Source organism: Rana temporaria, chromosome 8 (genome assembly GCF_905171775.1).
Source record: "Rana temporaria chromosome 8, aRanTem1.1, whole genome shotgun sequence".
Classification (NCBI taxonomy): Eukaryota; Metazoa; Chordata; class Amphibia; order Anura; family Ranidae; genus Rana; species Rana temporaria.
The window spans coordinates 118,864,242-118,889,985 of NC_053496.1; the positions used below are offsets into that span (position 1 = coordinate 118,864,242).

The window sequence follows — 25,744 nt, forward strand, 5'->3', positions numbered from 1 at the left end:
AAGTCTGACCTCTTCTGGGAAGACATTCAAACAGATGATGCAGTGTTTCGGTGGAACTTTGTACCTTTTTAGCCAAAAGAGCATTTTTGAGGTCAGATACTGATGTTGAAACTCACCCTTAAGATGTTTAAATAGGGTTGAGGTCAGGACACTGTACAAGCAACTTGAGTTTCTTCACACTGACAGTGCAAGTCCTTAGCATGGTATGAGTTTAGTAAATTGTAATAGAGATGACAAAGGATTCCCAAATGTTCCGTTTGAGAAGCTCCAGTATGTGTATTGGAAGTGGAAAAAGCTCTGTTTTAAGTTTTTTTCTCTGGGTTTGGTAATCCTCAATCTGTGCCTGAAATGTGAAGGTTCTAAAATTTGTTGGGTGGGAAGGAACCTTCAATCCTGTGTCCAGACTTTGCGAGACACCTGCAGCCTGGGTGAGTAGACAGGTGTGCGGGGTCTATATAAGCCTGATCAGAACTAATGCAGTTGCTTCCATTCAGAAACACAGTCAGTGTGTGAAGATAGAGGTGTGCGCCAGCCACGAGAGGTGACCTACTGGGAAGACAAGATTCTGGGTGGGAGAGACTCTTACCCGCAGAACTGGGAAAGTCGGGACAGTTAAGCAGGTCGGCAGAGGACTGAGAGAGCTGAGGACACCAGAGAGTCCAGGAGAGGGATTTGTAAGTCTTGAGTGGGAGAAGCCGGGGTACTGGGAGACCCTTTACAAATGCTAGGAGTGGGACAGTACAGCGAGATACTGTGTAAAAAGGCTAAATGAGCCTGAAGAACCCATTGTCTGGGTGACCAGTGCAAAGAGCAGAGGTACTGCTGAAGTGAGAGTAGGTGGTGCATTTTCTGTTACTGGCTCTGCTGTGTGAAACTGAAACCCACGGGTGGACAAGTTTGTGTTAAGACTTTATTTTCCTTTTTAATAACTGTGGGCTGCCATGCCCTCAAACCGCAAGTTTGAATTGACATGTACTCACTTAAAAAACGCTCACCCCATTGACTCTAATCACCCTACTCAACACACAACCACAAACTCATTAAATCATGTCTCTATGGAGCGGGCTTTGTGCAGAGGGGCAACACCATAGTAGAACAGAAACAAGACCTTGCCATACTGTTGCCAGACCTTGCCACAAAGTTGGAAGTGTACAATTGTCTTTAGATTCTGTAGCATTTGCATTACACTTCACTGGAAACATCTAAACTTAATTACCATATTTGCAGGGTTTTTGGCCATACAGTAGGTGTGATGGTCAGATGTACACGAATATGTGTATATGGTGTCACCGGCGCAAAAAATAAAAATTGTGATATCTTCCGAAATTGTTATATCTGCTGCAGTTCTTGTAAACACCTCCAGGGGTGTAATAATATTGGTGATATGTGTTTGTATATGTTGTACATATACTACTGCGCTGATACTGTGCAAAATTAAATTTTAACCCCTATGTGCATATAACACTTTCAATCTTTCATAAACATCAATCATTAAATATGAATCATTTAAATATACAATAACACCAACATACTCAAAACGTGCCCTGTATTATGCAGTCATGGGTAATTAAACCAAAACCATGCACAAAAAATATATAGTCCAATGTTCCAAATATCAAAAAATTCCAAAGGAACTCCCAAAATAACTTTTCTAAAAAAATATATATATATATATATATATATATATATATATATATATATATATATATATATATATATATATATATATATATATATATATATATATATATATATATATATATGCGTTGCCAATTTTCTTGTCTGAACTTCCGTGACTTATTCACCCTCTGTGTGATTCCACCACCACTTATGTGCTAAACTCTCACCAGATGATGGTAGGTATAAAGCCTGTAATCAGCATCCAGGTATATGTTTTCCTTTATGGCAATGTTTCCGTTTCTCCTCCGCTAGACCCACCCTTCAGCTACTTTCCTTACTCCAAAAGAAAAACTCCATATGGTGTAGTATGCAAAAGCTAAGCGGATTTATTTGTAAACATTAAAAGCTTTAAAAGATTTTCACTCACATTTCCCAGTGCCCAAACCGGCACTAGTCTGTTCAGCGTTGCTGCTATGGCCCTTCAGCGTGCGTTCCACGCCTCAAATGTGTGCTGCTCGATGCGCGGAAGTGCCATGGAGGTGACGTGTGACGTATTTCCGAACGTATTTCCGGTCGTGAAGAAAAAATTTCCCATAGGCCTCTACGCGTTTCGCATGTACGCATGCGTCCTTATAGGGGTTAAAATTTAACTTTGCACAGTATCAGCGCAGTAGTATATGTACAACATATACAAACACATATCACAGATGTACACAAATGTTTGGCAAAATAATGTACCTTATGAGCCAGATTTGAAACTTGTTTCTAGATAGGCAAATTTAAACTGTGCTTGTAACTGCGTGTAAAAGAAACATTCTACTTATCAGAATGAAATTCCACTCATATCTTAAAAGTTTTACTGAACTTTGCTTAATACTATGCTAACATACAACAAAGGCAATATATTTTGCCATGTGAAATAAAAGCTATCAAATGCATTTTTAGTGCAGAAAAGAACCCATATATGGTAGGGGATATTCTTCTGCAGCTCAGCTACATATATTTGTTTTTTATCCTGAGTCTAGCTAGTTACGCTCAAAGCAATACACATAAGAGTCTATAGAAACATTGTACAGTACAAGCTGGATGGAAATTTTTCATTTCTGGGAACAGGGTATGGTTACAGAGACAGAAAAGTAAAAATACTGTGTAAAAGCAGACACAGCAAGATGCCAGCTATTAGAAAAGCCTCTGTTGTGAACCTCTCTGATTTTGTTTTAATTCATTACTGGGTCCTGAAATTCCTGACGTCATATTAGGTCCTGAAATTCCTGATGTAATTACCCTGTCCAATGCAGTGGCGGCCGGTCCAAAAGGGGCGCAGGGGCGTCGCCCCCCCCCCCCCCCTAGTTTGCATAATCAAATATTAAAATGATTTATTTTTAACAAAAAATATGACTAACATTTTTTAACATCTTAGGGCCAGATTCTTGTATAATCCGCGGCGGCGTAGCGTAAGCCATTTACACTACGCCGCCGCAAATTACCGGAGCAAGTGCCGTATTCTCCAAGCACTTGCTCCGTAATTTGCGGCGGCGTAGTGTAAATGGCCCGGCGTAAGGCCGCGTAATTCAAAGGGGGCGGCTTGTATTTAAATTAAGCGCACCCCCGCGCCGATCAAACTGCGCATGCGCCGGGCTGAAAAATAGCCCAGTGCGCATGCTCCAGCTCACAACGGAAAACGTCAATGACGCTGACGTGAGCGTCATTGACGTAAAGTCGTATTCGCGGACGACTTAGGAAAACGACGTAACCGACGGAAAAAGCCGACGCAGACCCGACGCCATACTTAACATGGCATACGACGGACCTTCGTAAACTTGCCCCTCATATAGCAGGGGCAATGAAATTCACTGCATTGTCTGCGCGTACATTGGGGAATCTCGCGTAAATAGCTAATTTGCATAGACGACGGGGAAAACGACGAGGCGACACCTAGCGGCGGGAAAAAAATTGCATTTAAGATCTGACAGCGTAAGAGCCTTACGCCTGTCAGATCTAAGGGATATCTATGCGTAACTGATTCTAAGAATCAGTCGCATAGATACGACGGCCCAGATTAGGACTTACGACGGCGGAAATTCTGATGAATTCCATCAGAGTTCAGATATAGAACATTCAATTTTTTTTCGATGGAATTCCATCGGAATTCTGATGTGATTTGGCCGGGCAAAAGTCTGATCGTGTGTACGCGGCATAAGGCTCTAATTGGCTTGTTTTATGTTGTCCTCAGGGCACAAAGCACTGCGCCCCGGACCCTCCCACTTTGTGATATTAGTGAACCATTATTCGCCATCGTTTTACGGCTTCTCGTCCCGGCCAATTGGGACAGGAAGATTTAGAACCTGGAATGAAGACCGAGTTAACACAGAAGCCACGGCGCCGGGTATTTGCGACCGCTGGAGGGCTCCGTTTGTAGGGTGAATGCGGACCTGGTGGGGTTTGCTCATACTCCCCCAAATGTTTTTAGAACCAGCCGCCACTGGTCCAATGAGATTGCCTTTATAGCTACTGAGGTAGTCTCATTAGACAGTGGACTCAGGCCCCATACACACCATAGAATCTATCCGCAGATAAATCCCATCAAATGGGTTTCTGCGGATAGATCCTATGGTGTGTACACGCCAGCGGATCTTTATCCGCAGATAAATCTCCCCTGGGATGGATTTCCAGCAGATGGATATTTGCTGACATGCTCAACAAATCCATCTGCTGGAATCCATTCCAACGGATGGATCCGCTCGTCTGTACAGACTTACCGGATCCATCCGCCCAAAGGGATTCCCCGCACGCGTCGTAATGATTTGACGCATGCGTGGAATTCCTTATATGACAGCGTCGCGCCCGTCGCGGCGCGACACGTCATCGGCAGAGGATTTCAGCGCGGATTTCAATGCGATGGTGTGTACACGCCATCGCATAGAAATCTTCTGAAATCCTTGAGAGGATTTATCCGCGGATACGGTCCGCTGGACCGTATCTGCGGATAAATCCTCTCGTGTGTATGGGGCCTGAGAGTGGGCAGGGTTTATCTTTCAATTGTCAGGTCCAAGTAAAATCATTGAAACTAAATCAAAAAGATGCACAGAAGAAAATGTTTTGACTAATAAAAGGTTATAACAACCATCTAAAGTCTGATTAAATTCTTCCATATTTAGATGGGATTGTGTATGGTGTAGAAATTCTGAACTCATTGATGGCCTAGGGGCTGCTCTCTATCAACAGAGGCTTCCCAATGGACCCCTGGAGAAGGAAACTGGAGCATAGGAAGAATAAGAATGCCACACTAATATCAACAGATCATTCTAAAGTTTATTCCACAAAAAAAGCCAGGGGAGAGTTATTAAAACTGGATGTAGTGCACCTGTGCATAGTAACCAATCAGCTTCTAGGTTTTAAACTCCATTCAGATTTGACGTTTTCGGAATTCTGCCTGCAATCTCAAATCGCACTGTAATTCCAAAATACATTCATTTTCATTGGCACCTAAAACACAGTGCGGTTTTGCTGCAAAGGCGTCAAGCTTTGAGCTTTTGGGCGATATACTTCACTGCGATCGCACAATAATTAGGGCAAAACCATACAGCGTTTTAGGTGCCATTTAAAATGAAAAGCTCCTGAACATGAATTTTGCGATTACAGTGCCATTTGAGAGTACAAGCAGAATCACAGTGATTCTGCCCAAAATCTCAAAGCGCCAAATATGAATGGAGCCTAACTTTAAAGCTTAATTGAACAAGCTGAAGTTGGAAGCTGATTGGTTACTATGCACAGTTTTGCTCAAAAAATGCTGATGTCGCCCTTCCTTCTAAATTGCAGCACTGCTCAGCGCTTAGGATGCAAGCTGGGGTAATCTTGGACACAGATAGTCAGATAAAGCAAAATAAAAGCTGCTGCTTAAAAAGGGGAGCAATGATATAATATACAGTAAATATAAAACTTCTTAAAACCTCAAAAGTCCAAAGTTCAATAAAACAGTGTAGCAGCACTATTTCCAGACCAGCGTCTGAAACACTTCTATATGTCCATATTAATATAGGAAATCGGATGATAGTGCTGATAGATAGACAGAAAGAAAATCTTCAATTAGTGCTCCTTTCACCAGAGGGGGCGTTCACCACGTGGGGGGATAAACCCCTTAAGGGGATGCACTCACCACAATTAAGTAAAAGTAAAGCCTTGAGCATGTATCTCTGTGTATCTCCTGGATGCTGCACTCTCCACCAGCCAATGTGTTTGTGTTCATTCAAATCGCCATCACATGGAAACAGAGGGAACTCAAATAGTGTGATATTGTTTTTGTAAACATAAGTTTATTGAGCCCCAAAACACATCCCCTAATACATTCTGCGTACCATAAATATAAAAGTGACAAGCAAAGAAAACAATTGATGCCAGTACTGTGCCTGTATGCCTCTCCTGGCCGGACAGTATAGTTGCTGAAAGCAGACTTTTTCCCTGTTCCTGGTTCGAGGGCTGTACAAGGTGTCAGGTCACTGGATTAGCGTCACGCCCTGACGCGTTTCGTCATTGGTTGACTTCTTCTGAGGGCGTGACTAGGCTAATCCATGACCTGTTATAAATATCCGCCCGTGGAGCGCATCTCTGCGCTTATTGGTTAATCGCGGTCACGTGTGCGTGTCATGCCGCGCAGTTTTACCAGATTCTGTGTGCTCCGGTTTTAGTAAACCTCCCCCTATGTGTTTTGATGGCAATATAAACAATTTGTTATAATCATGGTTATGATAAAAAATCAAATAGACAAACAATCATGTCCTTAAAAAGGCACATACTGTAGAATATTTTTTCAACGGTAACATAATAATATCAGCTCTGTATACTATATGAGTTTATATGGTTGCTATCAGTATTTCGTTTTTCATGATTACCATGATTATGAAGTTTATTTTACACAATTATTTGTTCTTCAGATATTGAACCAGTAGTGTATTTAGGTTTTGTGCTGCCCTAGGCCTGACTAAACTTGTGCACCCCCTAATTTAAATATGACCCACCCCTTCCTGTCAAGGTCACACCCCTTTCTGTTTAAGACCCGTCCTGAAAATTTTGAGTGGGACCCTAGTTCTGGGGGGTGGGGGGGGGGGAATGGAGTCCCTTAATTTGCATAGATTTCCTCTAATTTCCTGTTTGGCTATGGGGCAGGAAGTGAAGGGAGATCTCTGCAAAGGGACAGGGATGGTAAATAATAAACTGACCGGGGCTATAACCTTTCCTTACTCTATCCAAAATGGAAAAAAAAGTGTTGCCTATAGTTCCACTTAAAGCACAAATTACTGATAATTTTATCGAGTGGATTAAGAAGATATAACCATGCCAATGGTGCAGCAGAAAACATATAGCACAGTGAGGAAGGTTTGTGGTCCAGGATGATAGGACAGTGAAAATTAGAAGCACCCCCCCCCTACAGTTGCGGAATGCCGGCCGCCTGTATACCGGAAGCAGTGCTGCCGCTTTATGGGGGCGCTAGACTAATTTGCCTCTCTGCCCAGTCCGTCCCATAAGACTGGCACTACAATAATAGTGTAACGCCAGCTAGCGGGGACTCTTTCTGTGCTGCCCCCCTGCAAAGTGCTGCCCTAGGCCTGGGCCTTGTTGGCCTAGGCCAGGATACAGCATTGTATTGAACTGCTACTTTTTTATTCTATATGCGATGTTACATGCAATTTTTTTATACTGTAATTCTTTTATTACAAACATTCTATCATGATTATCAATGTAATCATTATTGAAATATATTTATGTTTTTTTTGTATTAAAGTCTACTTTTAACATGTGAGAAAGTAAGAGAGGAGTGAGGCGCCTGCTAAATGAATCCTAATGGTTTTAGTACATTTTGTGTAAGGTGTACACTTACAGGTCCATGGGGTGAGGATGTCCATCAAAGATAACAGCGTCCTGGGGTACTCTGATGCCGCTCTGCGGGCTCTGGTATTGATCCCTCGGCCATGGGGATGTTGAATTCGGTCAAAGGCTTCTGTGCAGTGTCCACTTGACAGGAAGCTCCATGCTGACCAGACTAGAATGCGGAAGCGTAAGTGACGTCACCACGGCAGGGCGGGCATCCAAGCTGAGGATTTGTAATGCAGGAAATGTACAGGCTATGCGCTTGGAGCTCACAGCTCCTTCTACTGGCCTATTGCTCTTGGGAGGAGAGCAGTTTAAAGTGGGGGTTCACTCCCAAAAAAAATTTTAACATTACATTCAGCCGAGTTGTGAAAATGACATTAGGCTGTTTTTTTTCTATTTCCTTGCCGTACATACCGTTTTATCTAAATTTTCACCGCGGCTTCCGGGTATGTAATCTGCGGGACTGGGCGTTCCTAATTGATTGACATGCCTCCAACCGGCGCATACAGCGCGTCACGAGTTGCCGAAAGAAGCCAGACTGCGAGTCGGCTCTATACGGCGCCTGCACACCGACGTTCGGCTTCTTTCGGCAACTCGTGACGCGCTGTATGCGCCGGTCGGAAGCATGTCAATCAATTAGGAACGCCCAGTCCCGCAGATTACATACCCGGAAGCCGCGGTGAAAATATGGATAAAACCGTATGTACGGCAAGGAAATAAAAAAAAAACAGCCTAATGTCATTCTCACAACTCGGCTGAATGTAATGTTAAAAAAATTTTTTTGGGTGAACCCGCTTTAAGTACCTTTGATGGACATTGTGACAGAACCCACTGTCACTGTGTGTTTTGGAAGGGAATGTGGGCTGGCCTCCTGCCCACAGACTATGGCCAAGAAGAGACTGAGATACTTGGGGACAAAATGGCATTGAGATAATGTAATGTAATATAATGTAGTGCTACATCCCTTCTCCCCCATCTCCCCCCTCTTGTTGCTATAATTGTGTTGGGTCATGGCATGTAGACAAAAGGTCTGGACTGGAGACATCTCTCAGCAGGGGATGTGTAAGGAGGGGCTGTCTGCTTATCATAATCCCTTGGTGTTTCAACTGTAGTTTCAATGTACAAGTGTTGAGTTCCCATTGGTTATTCCTTGTCCCCTACCCCCTCTATGATAAGGCTAAGGGGAGTGTCCCTAACTGTGTTTAAAAGTGTTTTTTTTTTTGTGTTTTTCTTTTGCATGTTTAACCCTCAACACTGTGTGGCTTGTCTCGTGATTGAGGAGTTAAGGGCTGGTTATGGCGAGTCTGCAAGCTGTGGGTGCATTTGGAGGACAGGAGACACAGGTCTGGCGGAGTTGCCCAGCAGGGGTATCTGAGATCTGTCAGAGGCATCTTCACCCCATGGACCTGTCAGGCCGCATGCACACGGTCAGTCCAAACCGATGAAAACAGCCTGAAGTCCAGTTTCATCGGTCCAAACCGACCGTGTGTACGGCCCATCGGTCTGTTGTCCTTCGGACAAAAATTAGAGGACTTGCTTTAAAATCGAACCGATGGACAGCTGACCATCGGTCCAAACCGATGGTTAGTACACAAAAGCATCGGTTCAAAACCCGCGCATGCTCAGAATCAAATCGACGCATGCTTGGAAGCATTGAACTTCGTTTTTTTTTTCAGCATGTTGTGTGTTTGACGTCACCGCGTTCTGACCCGATCGGATTTTGAACTGATGGTGTGTACACACATCAGACCATCAGGCCACTTCAGCGGTGAACCGATGAAAACGGTCCGTCAGACCATTCTCATCGGATGGATCGACCGTGTGTATGCGGCCTAAGTGTACACCTTACACAAAATGTACTGAAACCAGCATGATTCATTCAGCTGGTGCCTCCCTCCTCTCTTACTTGTTTACAGAGGCACTGGACACCCTCTGAGGATGGTTGCCTCCTTTTTATTTTAGATCATAGCATTGATCTAAAAATATTTGCTACTAAAGCCTCCACTATACTATTTAAAAAAAAGTGCATCACATTATTTGGCCGGAATTCTTCCCTTTAGGTACTTCTAACATGTGCCTTAATATATAAATGCTTTAATTAGGCTCACTTTTTGTGAATTTATTTTATTATAGATTGTTTCTTATGTCTTCGTTTCATTCTAGCCCTAATAAAGGGGAAAGTTATTAAGCCCTGGAATGCATTGACTTTCTTTGTGGATTTTTTTTTATTATGGACTGGTGATATTCATGTAATTTTTCCTATGAATCATATATTTAGGGGAGAAAAGCTTGATATTAAAGCAACATTATATTTGTCTTTATTAAGTGTGCAAAGTCTAACAACATTTTAGCGTAACGGTAGCATAATAAGTAAATGGTTCACTTTTATGAGTTTAAACATTTTGTATTGCAGTATGCCATGGTTTCAAATTAGCCATCATGTTTCAGTCATGGACCACTAAGTGAGACCTAAAGCAGAACTATAAGCAACTTTTTTTTTTTTTCGTTTTGGATAGTAAGGAAGAGTTATAACCCCTGTCAGATTATTTTTTTGCCATTTGTGTCTCATTGTGGAAATTTACCCTCACTTCCTGTTCCAGAGCCAAAACAGGAAGTGAGCGGAAATCCCTGTGTAGCACTACCCCCGAAGGAGCTGCTGGTTTGATTTGGGTGGCACGTTACCTCTAATTCTCCGCCGTCTAGGGTATTGGATGAGAGCTGTAAGAAAGTCAATGTCCACACTGTAGATATATTTTTCTGTGCTGGTAAATGGTAAAAGTAATAGTAGGTGAGAAGATAGAAGTGGTATTTAATGGATTCAGGCATATAACTGGGTTTCGGAAACAGTCCTGCTTCCAACGACAACTTTCGTCGCAACTCTAGCCAGAGTGGGTGTAGTACATCTGGATAGGCCGCTCCCACCGGTCTAGCAGCCAGAGTGTCACTCGGAACTTTAGAAAAGTCTCTGCCACAGACCTTCCCAAAGGGCGGAGATGTTCTCGGTCCAAAATCCTTCTTAACACTGGATTAAGCACCCGGGTCTCCCTTGAACAGCTTGTTTAATTTCAAATACTGATAGGCGACCATCGTCCAGCCTCTCAGAAACGATGTGTCCTTCGATGAAGCAGTAGGCCTCTCCTGAGATACCAGCCTCGTGCTCGGTATTACCTCACACAGGGTCTTCATCGATCGTCTTCCTCCCACGGGATGGACAGCACAGGACCACTCCGTAAATTGCAGACCCAGTCTACCCACTGAGCCTACAAGCAGGGCCGGATTTCCCACAAGGCCAACAAGGCCAGGCTTTGGGGCGGCACTGTGTGCAGGGGCGGCGGAGGAGACAAGTAATTTTTTAACGGTGCGGGCCATGCGGCGGTGAAGAGAGATTAAATCTTCTCTCATTGCCCGCACTGCTGTTCCATCTTCCGCCCTTAGAGGGCCGTGAAGGCTCATGTGCCTCTGTTTCACGGTTAACCTGCAGCTAGTTTCCCAGCGTGGGAGAGGAGAGGCTGACAACGTTGTACCTGGCTGCAAGTACTCTGCAATGCTGGGGGGGCTTGATTTTACATGCAATTAGTGACACACTGGTACTTTTTGTGTGGCAGCCAGGTAACTGTGGCAAACCCCATTCTGCTAGCAGGCAGTGTGGCAAGTGACATCCCCACCTGGTGGCAGGCAGTGTGGCAAGTGACATCCCCACCTGGTGGCAGGCAGTGTGGCAAGTGACATCCCCCACCTGGTGGCAGGCAGTGTGGCAAGTGACATCCCCACCTGGTGGCAGGCAGTGTGGCAAGTGACATTCCCATCTGGTGGCAGGCAGCATGGCAAGTGACATCCCCATCTGGTGGTAGGCAGCGTGACAAGTGACATCCCCATCTGGTGGTAGGCAGCGTGACAAGTGACATCCCCATCTGGTGGCAGGCAGCATGGCAAGCGACATCCCCATCTGGTGGTAGGCAGCATGGCAAGTGAAATCCCCATCTGGTGGTAGGCAGCATGGCAAGTGACATCCCCATCTGGTGGCAGGCAGTGTGGCAAATGACATCCCCATCTGGTGGCAGGCAGCGTGGTAAGTGACATTCCCATCTGGTGGCAGGCAGCATGGCAAGTGACCTTCCCATCTGGTGGCAGGCAGCATGGCAAGTGACATTCCCATCTGGTGACAAGCGACGGTGGCAGGTGACACACTCAGGGCTCCCACTCATTCTGCTTTGTGAGTTGAACTATTTCATCTTATATTACAATGTAATGATAGAAATAATGCATTTCAATCATCCTGACACCATAACAACCATGGTGCCGGAATGATTAAAGCACTAACACCAGTCGCTTACCCCCCGCACGTCACCCCCCCCCCCCCATGTGATGGTGGGGAGGGGGACATTGAAGGACCTGGCCTTGGGGCGGCAAAGGATGTAAATCCGGGCCTGCCTACAAGGTAGATTATTTGCTCTGGAACACACACTCCGGCCCGGAGGGCCACACACGGGGTGATGGGACGGCTGCCCAGGCGGAAGGCGGCAAAGACGACGACCCCGAACCAATATCAATAATAATGGTAAACAGGACAAATAGAGAGAGTGACTCTCCCTTACATGTTCAAAGACAGCAATAATAGTCCAATAGGTGTTCCAATTAATCCCCACTTGCCTTTAGTTATACTTTAACATTTAATAATCCAACATACGCAGGCCTGTTCGTGATAATTTAGTAATAAAAGCAGTTTTTTTGTTACAACAATATAAAATAATAAAATGATGTTGGGCATGCTTTAGAGGTGTTTTTTTTTTGTTTTTTTTATTCCTTTGTGTAAGAAGAATTGATCAATAAATTGACATTGTTTATAAATGAATCACAGAAATGACAGAAAAAAAATTCTCCTTTCTCTTTTTTTAAGAACTTGGTGGACCTTGTTTTGGTGTCAATACAATCAAATTAACCAAGAAGCTTATAGACCACATTATCTCAGTAAGGTAAGTAGTTTTGTTGCATTATGTACATTTTCTACAACCAGTCTTTGTATTTTTAAATCATTAAAGGGTATGTACTGTAAATGCTAAATCTGTTTTTCCGTATGTTTGGCATCATACCTCACTGTCAGGTTTCTTTAGGAATTCATTTTTTGCAAATCATTTTTAAAGTTTCTTACCTGGAGATCCTGCCACTAACAGCACATCTTGTTGCAGGCCGACAGATCAAACTTTTTAGCCCTGTGTTGGTGATCAAAGCATTATTTTATGTAATATCTTTAGATAAATCACCATCAGTAGATCAACCGTGGACAGTGCTGCCATTAAAAACCATGGGGCCTCATACAGCCTACCTGACAGGGTCCCATCCACCTGACAGGGGCTGCAGGCAACCAGAAGAGAAAAAGGTACACAGTGCACCATTGAGAAATTTAGGTGTGCTAATAGTGGGAGGGGTTTAAAACTTGTAGAGAGCCCAATATGTGTAACATACAGAGTACAGGTGTCAGGTGTAAATGGCATACAACATTCAGGTGTCAGGAACATGGAATGTACATAGCACAGGGCTCAGTAGTATTGTAGATGTCAGGGGTATGTACTGTACAGTGTGTAGATGTCAGGGGTGGGTAACATCCATAGGTCAGGGGTCAGCAATGTTTAATGTACATGGCTCAGATGTCAGAAATGTCTAATGTACATAGTTCATGGGTCAATAGTGTGTAATATACATAGTGCAGGAGTCAGGAGTGGAAAATGTGCATAGTTTAGAGGAGAGGAGTGTGTAATATACATAATGCAGGCATCAGGAGTGGGAAATGTATATAGTTTAGGGGTCAGGAGTGGGTAATGTACAAAGTGCAGGGACCAAGGCTATGTAATGTGGAGAGTGCAGGGGTCAGGAGGGGGTAATGTACAGGGTGCAGGGATCAAGGCTATATAATGTACAGAGTGCAGGATTTAGAAGAGGGTAACATGCAGAGTTCAGGGGTCAAGGCTATATAATGTACAAAGTGCAGGGGTCAGGAGGGGGTAATGTACAGAGTGCAGGGGGACAAGGCTATTTAATGTACAGAGTGCAGGGTTTAGAAGAGGGTAACATGCAGAGTGCAGGGGTCAAGGCTATATAATGAACAGAGAGCAGACGTCACGATTGGGTAGAGCATCGAGTGCGGGGGTCAGGAGTGAAGAATATGTAATGTACAATGCACAGTGCAGTCCACTGGTTGCTCGACAAGGTCATGTTTACATTTGTGTTTAGAGGGCAGTAAAGACACTCGGTTGATTCCCCCCCCCCCCCTCCCCAAGCAGCTCCACCAATAGTTGGAAAGGCAGTGGCTGGGGGTGTACACACAAGCAAAGCATCACTGTCGCAGCAGGAATTATACCCCCTGCATGTGGTTGCAGTGTGGTAGTGCAGCATTTAAGGGGTTGAAATAGGTGGTGAGAAGGTTGTACAACAACTCCTCACCGCCTGTCTAACGCGGATCGCTCTTTAGAGAGCAGCGATGTTGTAAATGAGCCCTAAGGCTGTTCAGCCAATCCGGTACGTTCTGTCAATTCAGCAGGGAACCAGAGGCACAGGGGACTTTTATAATCTCTGCAGCACAAAAACTTCCCTGGGCTCCATTTGTTAAGCAGTTGGCTGAAAGAAGAATTGGGGCTATTTAATGTTTTTTGGGCACAGGTGGAGTAATCCAGGTGCCACTGTTCCCAGAAATTAAAATAAAGTTCTGGTCTGCTTTGGCGTATTGAAATAGAAGAGAAGGCCAGAACTTTAATTTAATTGTCGGAAATCGCGGTGCAAGGATTACATCCTGTACCCGGAAATAATTAAATAGGCCCATTTCTGCCACTGTCCCCTGCAATGCTGAGATTATATTGTGGTGCTCTGAAGGAAAGAGCCCCTCTTTCCCACCCCAGCCCACTCTTTCTTGATATTCTGTTTTGGTTTCCTGCCCACACCATCCCTTGGGGCATCTACCATGCACTGACTATGTATCCTAATTCTTAGGCTGAACCTAATGCCTAGACAGACCCTAAAAATTTAAGAGAAGTTTTGCCAAAGCTACTTTGGCCATACCTCTCATATGGGTAACAGGAGAGCACAAGTCAGAATCAAGATACAGTGGTCTAAAGTTTGCTGTCGGCTGACATCACAGACCCACTCCAGACTCTGGAAGAATCCCAACAATGATGTCGGATCCACACAGATGCCTTGCAGGCAGCTGGCTCAGCCTCTCGGTGTGCCACTCCCACTCCTCTCCTGTCTGGAGGGATAAGAGCAGAGAGCCAGGGAATGACGGTCACTGCTCTCTACTCAAGGAAGACAGAAGTCATCAGGGGCCAATGCTGCAGAAGGTAAGTAAGTATAAATGTTTTTTTTTTTGTTTGTTTGTTTTTTATAATCCATCACTCCTCCTGCTAAGCACCAGTCATATATTAAAGAAAACACAATTTAATGGAGTTTGTAAAAAATATATATATTTTTAAATTCTCCTAGTACTTGCATATAAGTTTGCATTAGTCTCTTCCAAACCCTTGTACAGCAAGTTCTGTTGCATGCAAGTGCTGACAGGGAGCATGCTGACACGAGGAGAGAGAAGTGAGATTATATCACTCTGATGCTGCTCCTATACTGTCCAATTACATCTGGAACCTGGGAGGTGACCTACCTCCACTGCTCAACTGCACTAAAAATAAATCATGTCTCCAATCTGGCTCTGCTGTCTGGTAGGACTGTGTAAATCTCAGGACCAGCCTAATAGAAATACACATTTTCTAGCAGTTAAAGGGTAGGTTCACATTTGAAGCATGTTAAACCTGTATTTAGAGGGTAACATGCTCCAACCCCCCCCCATTTGACAGCAAGCAGGGTTCCTCTCACTCACTATTACTTTTAAAAATTGTCTCAGTCCGCACAGCTGCGTCATTCAATTACAGGAATCTGTGAATGAGAAAACTACAAGTACTGTCTAGCACCAAGGCAGACAGCTTGTAGTTTTTAAATGAACTGTGGGGGCACCGATGAGCACCCTTGTAGTTCATTCCCAAGCCCTGCAGTTTTCAAACTAACAGCCCAGACAGAAGTACAGCAAGAAAGCTGTAAGTCTAGTCTGCAGGAGGCCAACATGATTAATCGATCGATTTTTGTCAAAGGACCCTGCTGGAAATTTTTCAGCTGAACAGCAGCCTCTATTGTGGTATTTTAAGATCCGCAGTAGGAGATCCATCCATCTGCCCTGTTTTTTTTTTTTGTTTAGTGTATGGCCAGTTTTAAGGCCAACCTGACAGTATTTGCATTGATTGGATTATTTAGGCAGACTCTATCACTACAAATATAAAAAATGTTTTAATATTTCTCTGTACTGTTTAATAAGGCTGGAACAAGCTTTAGTCATATCTGCATAGACTAGGTGGACTGGCTGACAAATGACTGGTGGCAACCTCATTCTGTGGCTCTTCTATAGGTTTGCTTACATGCTAATCACATTTTTAATGCTGAACTGAGTGATGTATGCATGCAGAACTGGTGAATGGCACATTAATACTAACTCACTGTATGTGATTCCAGTGAGGAAGATGTACTGCTATCAATGCTGAGGTTACTAGAATGCGAGAGGGCTACAGTGGATGCAGAAGGTGCCATGGGACTTGCAGCTCTAATATCTGGAGCCTTACCAGACCTGAAAGGGAAAAGGTATCAAAATGTGATAAGAGATTTAAACCCAATACTGAATCCACCTATCTCACAGTCACTTGAAAGATACATTTTCCTTTGTGTATACTGATTGTGTTCTAAATCAGGGGTCCCCAAACTTTCTAAACAAAGGGCCAGTTTATTGTCCTTCAGACTTCATGGGGGCTGGACTGCGGCCAGCGGGAATGGACATTTTCCTGGCATTAATGGGAGTAAACATCGCCACATATGGTATGGGGGGGAGGGAAATTGCCCCATCTTTGTTATTATTGGGAAGAATAGTGCCCCGTTGTTGGTATCATTGGGAGGAATAGTGTCCCATTGTTGGTATCATTGGGAGAAACGGTGCCCCATTGTTGATGTCAGATGGCAGAACAATGTCTTGTATCAGAAGGAGGATGATTGCCCCAAGGGCCAGATAAAGGCAAGCAAAGGGGTGGCCCCCGGGCCGCAGTTTGGAGACCACTGTTCTAAATAAAGACCCATGTATCAAAAATGAAACTGACACCCCACAAGTTCTTCAGATGTGTGTGCAGGAGCTGTAATGCTTAAAGTGTAAGTAAACCCTCCTATCGTTTTCTGCCAATGAAGCTGCCATCTTTGCCTCTGTTTAATCTACAACTGACATGATGCTGCACATGTGATCAGTTATGACACCAGCCATTGGATGGTTTCACAGTTTGGTTGAGAGCACAACCAGTGCTGGAAATTATGTTTTATGGATGGGTTTACTTCCGCTTTAACTTAAAGAAATCCTCTCGATGCTGTAGAGATAGGATAGGTAAGGAGATGAAGCCAGACTAGGCAAAAGCTTGTACTAGACCACCAGTCATGCATGTACTAGCACAAACCTTGCAATGCCCCCATCTCATTACTTGACCGTCTGGGATGTATCCAAGGGATTTATTTCAGCCATTTTGCACATCTCCATACAGGCTGACCTTTGAGGTTAGGGGGAACTTCTAAAGCAGGCCTGTGGTATTTTATTGCACACTACAGTATAGAAAATAAGTGACTCAAATGTTATTCACTATTTTTTTATGGAAATTATTGTTTATTGATTACAAACATTTTCTGACAATCCCCTTGACATTAATTATTGCAAGCAATGCGCAAAGATCATGAATTTTGGTGTTTGGCCATCTAATGTGTGTATGAACATCTATAGGATGGATGTCAAGGGAGTCTCAAGAGAGATTCAGTTCAATTCAGTTACTCAAATGCTGAACATTGACTTCAAACTAGCAGAAACGTGTTTGGTTGTTCTATGTTAGGAATTGAAGCACACTCACTTTCTAAGTGACTCTGTATTTAGTCCTTCTAGGTCCATGCAGGCCAGTCAATAATGAATGTCTAAGAACAAGTCACTAACTGCAGAGTGCACTACCCTAAGGCCCCTTTCACACTGGGGCGGGAGCGGCAGTGGCTTTACCGCTAATTTTGCGGCGCTATTCGGCCGTTAGCGGGGTGGTTTTACCCCCCGCTAGCTGTCATAAAAGTGTATAGCTGCGGTGTCCCATTGCTTTCAATGGGCAGGAGCGGTGGAGGAGCGGTATACACACAGCTCCTTCACCGCTCCAAAGATGCGGCTAGCAGAACTTTTTTTCACGTCCTGCTAGCGCACCGCTCCAGTGTGAAAGCCCTCAGGCTTTCACACTGGAGAAACAGGAGCCGCTTTTTTAGGTCGATTTGCAAGCGCTATTTTTATCGCAATAGCGCCTGCAAACTGCCTGAGTGTGAAAGGGGTCTAAATGAAACAACCAGACATCATCGATAGTTAGCCGACTGCAGTAAACTAAGACCCCCTTTACATTGGGGCATTTTTCAGGTGCTTTAGCGTTAAAAAAAGTGCCTGTAAAGCGCCTGAAAGAAGCTGCATCTGCAATCCTAATGTGAAAGCCTGAGTGCTTTCACACTGAGGCGTTGCGCTGGCAGGGCGTCAAAAAAAGTCCTGCAAGCAGCTTCTTTGCAGCACTTTAGGAGCGGTGAATACACCGCTCCAAAAGCGCCCCTTCCCATTGAGGCGCTTTTTTAACGCCAAAGCGCCTGAAAAACTTCCCAGTGTGAATAGGGTCTAAGGCCCCTTTCACACTGGGGCGTTTTTCGAGCGTTATTACAGCGTTATTCGAGCGAAGCCTCATCTGCAATCCCAATATGCTGGTAAAGCACCACTAAGACCCTAACGTTTTAGGGCATTTTTGCAGTGCCTTGGTGTGAAAGGGTAAGGCGTTTTTACAGCGCTTTTCAATTCATTTCGATGGCGAGGGGCGTTTTTGGAGCGTTTTTTTCAGCGCTCAAAAGCTGCTCCAAAGATGCTGCTTGCAGGACTCAGTGTGAAAGGGTCCATTGAGATGCATGGAGAGCGTTTTATGAGCACTATTTTTAACGCTAAAGCTCTGTTCAGGCGCTGGCAGTGTGAAAGGGCTCTAAAAGCACTCAGCTTTCACATTGGGATTGCAGATGAGACTTCTTTCAGGCGCTTTACAGGCGCTTTTTTTAACGCCAAAGTGCCAGAAAAACACCCCAGTGTAAAGGGGTCTAAAGCATAATTGTTTTATGTGGATTGTTGCAGATTACTACAGTATGCTCTTTCCAATGTTTTACCAATTTAGCTTGAAAAGCATTCTTGAAGATCCTGGGGCCAAATTCTCAAAAACTCTGCGTAACTTAAATTTCAGCAGTTAAGTTACACTGACTTAAAATTTCTACCTAAGTGCCTGATCGTCAAAGCACTTAGGTAGAAATTACACGCTGTGTAACTTAAGTGCCGCCGTCGTAAGGCGGTCCTCCTCTCCTGGGGGCGTTTAAAATTTAAATGAGGCGCGCTCCCGCGCCGGCCGTACTGCGCATGCGTGTGACGTCATTTTCCCGACGTGCAGCGCGCGAACGTAATTAACGCCGGTCGGCTTTGAGAATTTCGACGGGACACTAAAGTTGCGACGGGTGAAAAAAAAAGACGCGCCGGGAAAACAAATAATTATAAAAAAAAATGACAGCGTCACTCAGCATGCATTCCTGAGAGGGAGAACTCCATGCCAATTTTCAAAGAAAAAAACGGCATGGGTTCCCCCCCCAGGAGCATACCAGGCCCTTAGGTCTGGTATGGGTTGTAAGGAGACCCCCCACGCCGAAAAATTGACGTAGGGGGTCCCCCTACAATCCATACCAGACCCGTATCCAAAGCACGCTACCCGGCCGGCCAGGAATGGGAGTGGGGACGAGCGAGCGCCCCCCCCCCTCCTGAGCCGTGCCAGGCCGCATGCCCTCAACATGGGGGGGTTGGGTGCTCTGGGGCAGGGGGGCGCACTGCGGGCCCCCCCACCCCAGAGCACCCTGTCCCCATGTCGATGAGGACAGGACCTCTTCCCGACAACCCTTGCCATTGGTTGTCGGGGTATGCGGGCGGAGGCTTATCGGAATCTGGGAGTCCCCTTTAATAAGGGGGCCCCCAGATACCGGCCCCCCACCCTAAGTGAATGGATATGGGGTACATCGTACCCCTATCCATTCACCTGGAGGCAAAAAGTAAAATGTAGTAAACACACAACACAAGGCTTTTTAAAATATTTTATTATTCTGCTCCGGAGGCACCCCCCTGTCTTCGTTATTAGCTCAATTACCAGGGGGGGCTTCTTCTTCCACTCTCCGGGGGTCTTCTCCGCTCTCCGGGGGTCTTCTCCGCTCTCCGGGGGGGCTTCTCCGGACTCCGGGGGGCTTCTTCCATCTTCTCCCCTCTTCCGCTCTTGACTCGGCGAACCCCGGTTCTTCTGCAGCTCTCCGGTGCCTTCTTCTTCAGCGCTGGCTGCCTGCTATGTTTGTGTGTTAGCTCGATTTCAAACAGGCAGCCGGCGCGGTCTTCTGTGACGCCAGGGTCTTCTGGTCTTCTGTTCTTCCGATGTTGCCTCGTCGCCTGTTGTCGCTGTAATGATGGAAGCGCGCCTTGCATCACATTTATATAGGCATCACCGTCCCATCATGCTCCGGTAGGTACCCACGTGGTGGGTGCCTACCCACGTGCACCCACCACGTGGGTACCTACCGGAGCATGATGGGACGGTGATGCCTATATAAATGGGATGCAAGGCGCGCTTCCATCATTACAGCGACAACAGGCGACGAGACAACATCGGAAGAGGGGAGAAGACCAGAAGACCCTGACGCCACAGAAGACCGCGCCGGCTGCCTGTTTGAAATCGAGCTAACACACAAACATAGCAGGCAGCCAGCGCTGAAGAAGAAGGCACCGGAGAGCTGCAGAAGAACCGGGGTTCGCCGAGTCAAGAGCGGAAGAGGGGAGAAGATGGAAGAAGCCCCCCGGAGTCCGGAGAAGCCCCCCCGGAGAGCGGAGAAGACCCCCGGAGAGCGGAGAAGACCCCCGGAGAGTGGAAGAAGAAGCCCCCCCTGGTAATTGAGCTAATAACGAAGACAGGGGGGTGCCTCCGGAGCAGAATAATAAAATATTTTAAAAAGCCTTGTGTTGTGTGTTTACTACATTTTACTTTTTGCCTACAGGTGAATGGATAGGGGTACGATGTACCCCATATCCATTCACTTAGGGTGGGGGGCCGGTATCTGGGGGCCCCCTTATTTGAGGGGACTCCCAGATTCCGATAAGCCTCCGCCCGCATACCCCGACAACCAATGGCAAGGGTTGTCGGGAAGAGGTCCTGTCCTCATCGACATGGGGACAGGGTGCTCTGGGGTGGGGGGGCCCGCAGTGCGCCCCCCTGCCCCAGAGCACCCAACCCCCCCATGTTGAGGGCATGCGGCCTGGCACGGCTCAGGAGGGGGGGGGGGCGCTCGCTCGTCCCCACTCCCATTCCTGGCCGGCCGGGGTAGCGTGCTTTGGATACGGGTCTGGTATGGATTGTAGGGGGACCCCCTACGTCAATTTTTCGGCGTGGGGGGGTCTCCTTACAACCCATACCAGACCTAAGGGCCTGGTATGCTCCTGGGGGGGAACCCATGCCGGTTTTGAATTTAAAAATTGCCGTGGAGTTCTCCCTCAGGAATGCATACCAAATGCCGTCGCTGGAATGGGCCTTTACAAGGTTTGGCTAACTTTCCACATTGTAAAACCAGCCCTAATTTTGCGCCGGCAAATTCGGAACTTAGGCAGAAATCAAAGTGCTGAAATGCTTTGAAAATCTGCTTAAGTCCTCATTTGCATACGCAAAGCTGGATTTCAATGAGAAATGCCCCCAGTGGCGGATGCGGTACTGCATCCTAAAATCTGACCGTGTAAGTGTCTTACACATGTCAGATTTTCTGCCTAACTTTGGAAAAAGCCTTTTGAGAATCGTTTCCAAAGTTAGGCACAGGGATACGCAGGCTGAACAGCAGTTAAGTCTGCGTATCTCTTTTGAGAATTTGGCCCCTAATTCCTGAGCATCTTAGATACTTACCCAATATTATTCATGGTTCATAATTCTTAATAGCTGGATTTACTGATTAAACAAGAAAAATAGAGATGTTTTATGTATTTAATTGTGAGTTTACACAAAAATAACACTTTTGTAGTTGGAAGATGTCAATGCAATAAATTATTCATCTTCTGAACTGTGACTCAGCCACTCCAGTGGCCAAATCTCTATAACTGAGTTGTCAGGTCTGCCTCCCATCTATGGCCACTACAAGTTGAGTCTCTCTCTCCCTTCTGTTTTTTTTGTTGTTGTTGTTGTTTTTTATATTGCATTGCTTGAAACAGAAGGATTGAGAGATCTTGAACATACAGCATGAAGGTGTCGCCTTCGGAGTCCCAGGGTAGGAGAGTGGGTTTATGAGCCTATTGGTTTTCAATCATAATTAAAAAATAATGTTTACTCACCGCTTAATATCAAAAAAGTATACGTTTTTGTTTTGTGCTTTTTACGCTTGCTTAAGTCCTTATTAAGCCAATCAACTTTTCTCTACAGAGTGGCGGTGGTTGTGTGCAGTGGGAACCTGCCGTTGCCTTTGCTACGTCACTGTCTGGACAGAGCGCTGGTTCTTGATAATAGAGTCTGCAAATTCTCAGTCGTGCTGCCAGATTTTCCAGGGGAGATAACCAAGCTCTTGGAAGCCATTGGTCGAGAAGATGTCAGGTGATTATACAAGTGCACCATGCAGGTTAGAAAGTTTACCCAACCCTCCTTTCCCACCTTGAGGACTTTAATGTTTATTTTAATACAGATCAACCAAATTTATCTACATAGTGTTATGAACAGTGTGCTTTTCCTGTATGGTAAATGGGAGGCACTTTGGCATGTCAGTGATCGCATGTGTCTTTTCTAAAGCATATGTCTGAGTGCTTAACCACTGGGTTCATTGTAATTATGTTTATGATTCAGGCAAAATACAGTGTGATTACCCTCTTTCTCTTAAATTAGTTATGATATTGTAAGAATACAATTTCACCAATCATACCCCGAGTCAGTAAATCATACCCTGAGTCAGGAAATTGGTATCAGAGTTGGTGTGCCTGATATTGGCGTGTTTCCCCCCCGAAGTGAATAGTGATGTAATGCTGAAATCACAGTTGCTTTTAATTATTCTTTTAAAGATGAATTTTGGCAGGCAAAAAAAAACCATTAGTGTGGTTTGTAAGCCTCTGACAAGAGATATAAACAAAGCATATCCCTCTATAGTGTGTACTTGTTTCAATTCAGAGCACTAAGTGTAATTTCCGTCTGCTACCTCATTCCTAAGCTATCTCCATGAGTCATGTCTGATTTCCTAATGCCTAGAGGTAAAAAGGTGATAGGGGAGTGAGCTCCAGCACACAGTCTGTGATTGACAGCTTTAGCTGTGTTTCTGTGTGCTTTTGTGAAGGGGTGTGTGTCTGTGTAAATCCAGAAAGTAAACAGGCAGCAGCTTCAGCTGCACACAGTTAAAATGGTTGCAGCCAGACTCAGTGGAGGGAGATTTCTGCACCATATTTGGCAAGTACAGAATCACAGTATATATACAATAATATACAAAGTGGTTGGAAGGAAGCTTCAGAATGACAAAGATGTTTTTATTACAAATTATGTGAGCAGACTGTAGTTCCTCTTTAAAGCGGGAGTTCACCCGAAATTTTTTTTTTAACATTAGATTGAGTCTCATTTTGTCAAGGGGAATCGGGTATTTTTTTTTAAAATCGAAGCAGTACTTACCATTTTAGAGAGCGATCTTCTCCGCCGCTTCCGGGTATGGTCTTCGGGACTGGGCGTTCCTATTTGATTGACAGGCTTCTGACAGGCTTCCGACGGTCGCATACATCGCGTCACGAGTAGCCGAAAGAAGCCGAACGTCGGTGCGGCTCTATATGGCGCCTGCGCACAGACGTTCGGCTACTTTTGGAAAATCGTGACGTGATGTATGCGACCGTCGGAAGCCTGTCGGAAGCCTGTCAATCAAGTAGGAACGCCCAGTCCCGCAGCCCATACACGGAAGCGGCGGAGAAGATGCATCTCTAAAACGGTAAGTACTGCTTAGATTGTAAAAAAAACACCCGATTCCCCTTGACAAAACGAGCCTCAATCTAACGTTAAAAAAAAAGGTTTTTGGGTGAACCTCCACTTTAAGTTTACATTACAGTGTCAGATTAGACTTGTATGTCCTAAATAACATACAGATGGTATTCAAACAGTGTTTTAAATGTACACCTTTGCATACTGTTAGATAGTGAGTAAGGTTGCTCCGCTGTTCAGCTCATAATTAATTAGCTATTATACAGTGAAACAATAAATTAAACCGTTTAAAAGTAGCTATTATTTAGCCATAGAAAACCTTCCACCGTCAGAGTGGCTCCTGGACTGATATCACTGCAATTGCAGTGTTTTTGCTCCTTTGTCTGGTCAGCTTGCTGCGCAGCTTGGCCGGCAAGGAGCAGAAGAAAGTGATCTGGAGAGTCAGGCAAAAGGATACAGAGTGAGTAATACACTGTTGTTGTCCACCTCATGTAAACAATAGGATTTAAAGTGTACCTAAGTGTTCATTTAAAAAATGGCATACAGTATATAATGCCGACTATTACTAGTATTTTATGGTCTCCCTCTTTACCAACATATTTGATGACCTGTAGACCACTGGGAGAAGGTCATAACCCTTGTGAAGTAATTGTTACAATAACTAATTATTCCGAAGGTTATTACGGATTCCCTCTACTTGTATGTATTAATTGTCTATTCCTATAATTAGCTGGTCTAATAAAACTCTTATTTATTTCCCAAGAAAATAGGAATATGCAAGCATGGAAATACTATATAGAATTATACAGAGTATATGACAAAAGAACATCAAAGATACTTATCACAATGCTTTCCTCGAGATATTGTTTCATCAGCTGGGCTCAGGATGGCAAAAGAACCATGAGGATCACAGAAGCAGGCCAAGAGTCAAACAGGGACAATTTCCCTTCTGTGTGTACTTTTTACACATTCATTCACACCCACTCGTAACCACCCCCCCACTTGCCTCCTGTCCAATAAAATATTGCCAAGAGGTAGTCCTTTTTAATATAATACATTTCTTTCCGTCCTGCTGTATTGGCCTTTAGGGACAGCATTGTCCATTTATCATGTCTATATGCCCTGGGCCATCTTTAGTGTTAGCTAGCCCTTGTTCTCTTTGAAGCCTGTAATCACGCATTACTATCTCATCACACCAATTGGGCAGGAGCCAAGCTCTTGTTCTACAGAGCTTTGACATTACAACTTGGGGCCATCTGCCTGTATCAACCAGGAAGTGAAATTCCAGAAATATGTGGGGCCGGGATTGGATATTGACATGTATGTGGATGGTGCAGGGAGATGTTTTATCATTGCTAGAATTGGTACTGGAATGTTGTCTAATGGTTTTTGCCTGAGAGTAACCTCGATGTATGTAAATTTTCACTTGTGCTTCAATAAACGTTTTTTCTGGATAAAAAAAAAGAAATTCCAGAAATATGATATTAAACCATGTTGTCTTCCAACACCTTGTATGAAGAAAGAGGGGGCAGAATAGCAGCTAAATATGGACTTGGGGAGTGGTACAGGAGGAAGAATAGAAAAAGGTTGTAGAGTGGATGGCAATGGAGGGTGCATAAAAGAGATATGGTGGAAGCTGATAATGGCAAGGGGTGGAGGATGAAAAGTGCTGACCATGGGACATTGGGAAAGGCAGAATAATAGCCTAATATGAATCAACGTGATATCAGTCAAAGCGTACACTGATCAAGTACTGGTGAGGATGAGACAGAAAGAACTAAGAAAATAGATGATCATCAATGGGGGGAAAAGAGAGAAATTAGAGCTTGAGCTGATCAATGATAGGGGGAAAAGAAAGGGAAGAGATGACTATTGACCAAGAGAAAAGAGGAGATGGGATCTGACTTTGGATAGAGGAGGCTAAAAGTCATCTGATCAGAAAACACAGGGGGAATAGGTAGAGTTAGAGCTAAGCATGGCTGGAGGACGTAAAGGAAGATAATTGTAGATTGGGAGAAGAGGGTAGAGTAGGAGCGCACTGTGAACATGGGAAAGGGACTGAGTATTGCTAAGAGGAGGCGTAGGCGTGCTTTAAGTGTCAAACTGAATTTACAGTAATGTAGACCGCCGATGCCTACATCTATGATTTGTAATAT

The 25,744-nt window shown here is 44.7% G+C and overlaps 1 protein-coding gene across 6 annotated transcripts in view; it reads left to right on the forward strand.

The window, feature by feature from the left end:
• The window catches only part of LOC120909016 (L-threonine ammonia-lyase-like), an 80,676-nt gene that overhangs the window by 37,766 nt on the left and 17,166 nt on the right, over positions 1–25,744 (forward strand). For 5 of the 6 annotated variants that reach the window (XM_040320592.1, XM_040320595.1, XM_040320591.1 and 2 more), the window contains 3 exons: positions 12,386–12,461; positions 16,030–16,155; positions 22,071–22,238. In XM_040320592.1, coding sequence (XP_040176526.1) covers positions 12,386–12,461; positions 16,030–16,155; positions 22,071–22,238 — 370 coding nt within the window. Of the gene's footprint in view, positions 1–12,385; positions 12,462–16,029; positions 16,156–22,070; positions 22,264–25,744 lie in introns of all 6 variants that reach the window. The other variant, XM_040320596.1, reaches the window with a different exon arrangement.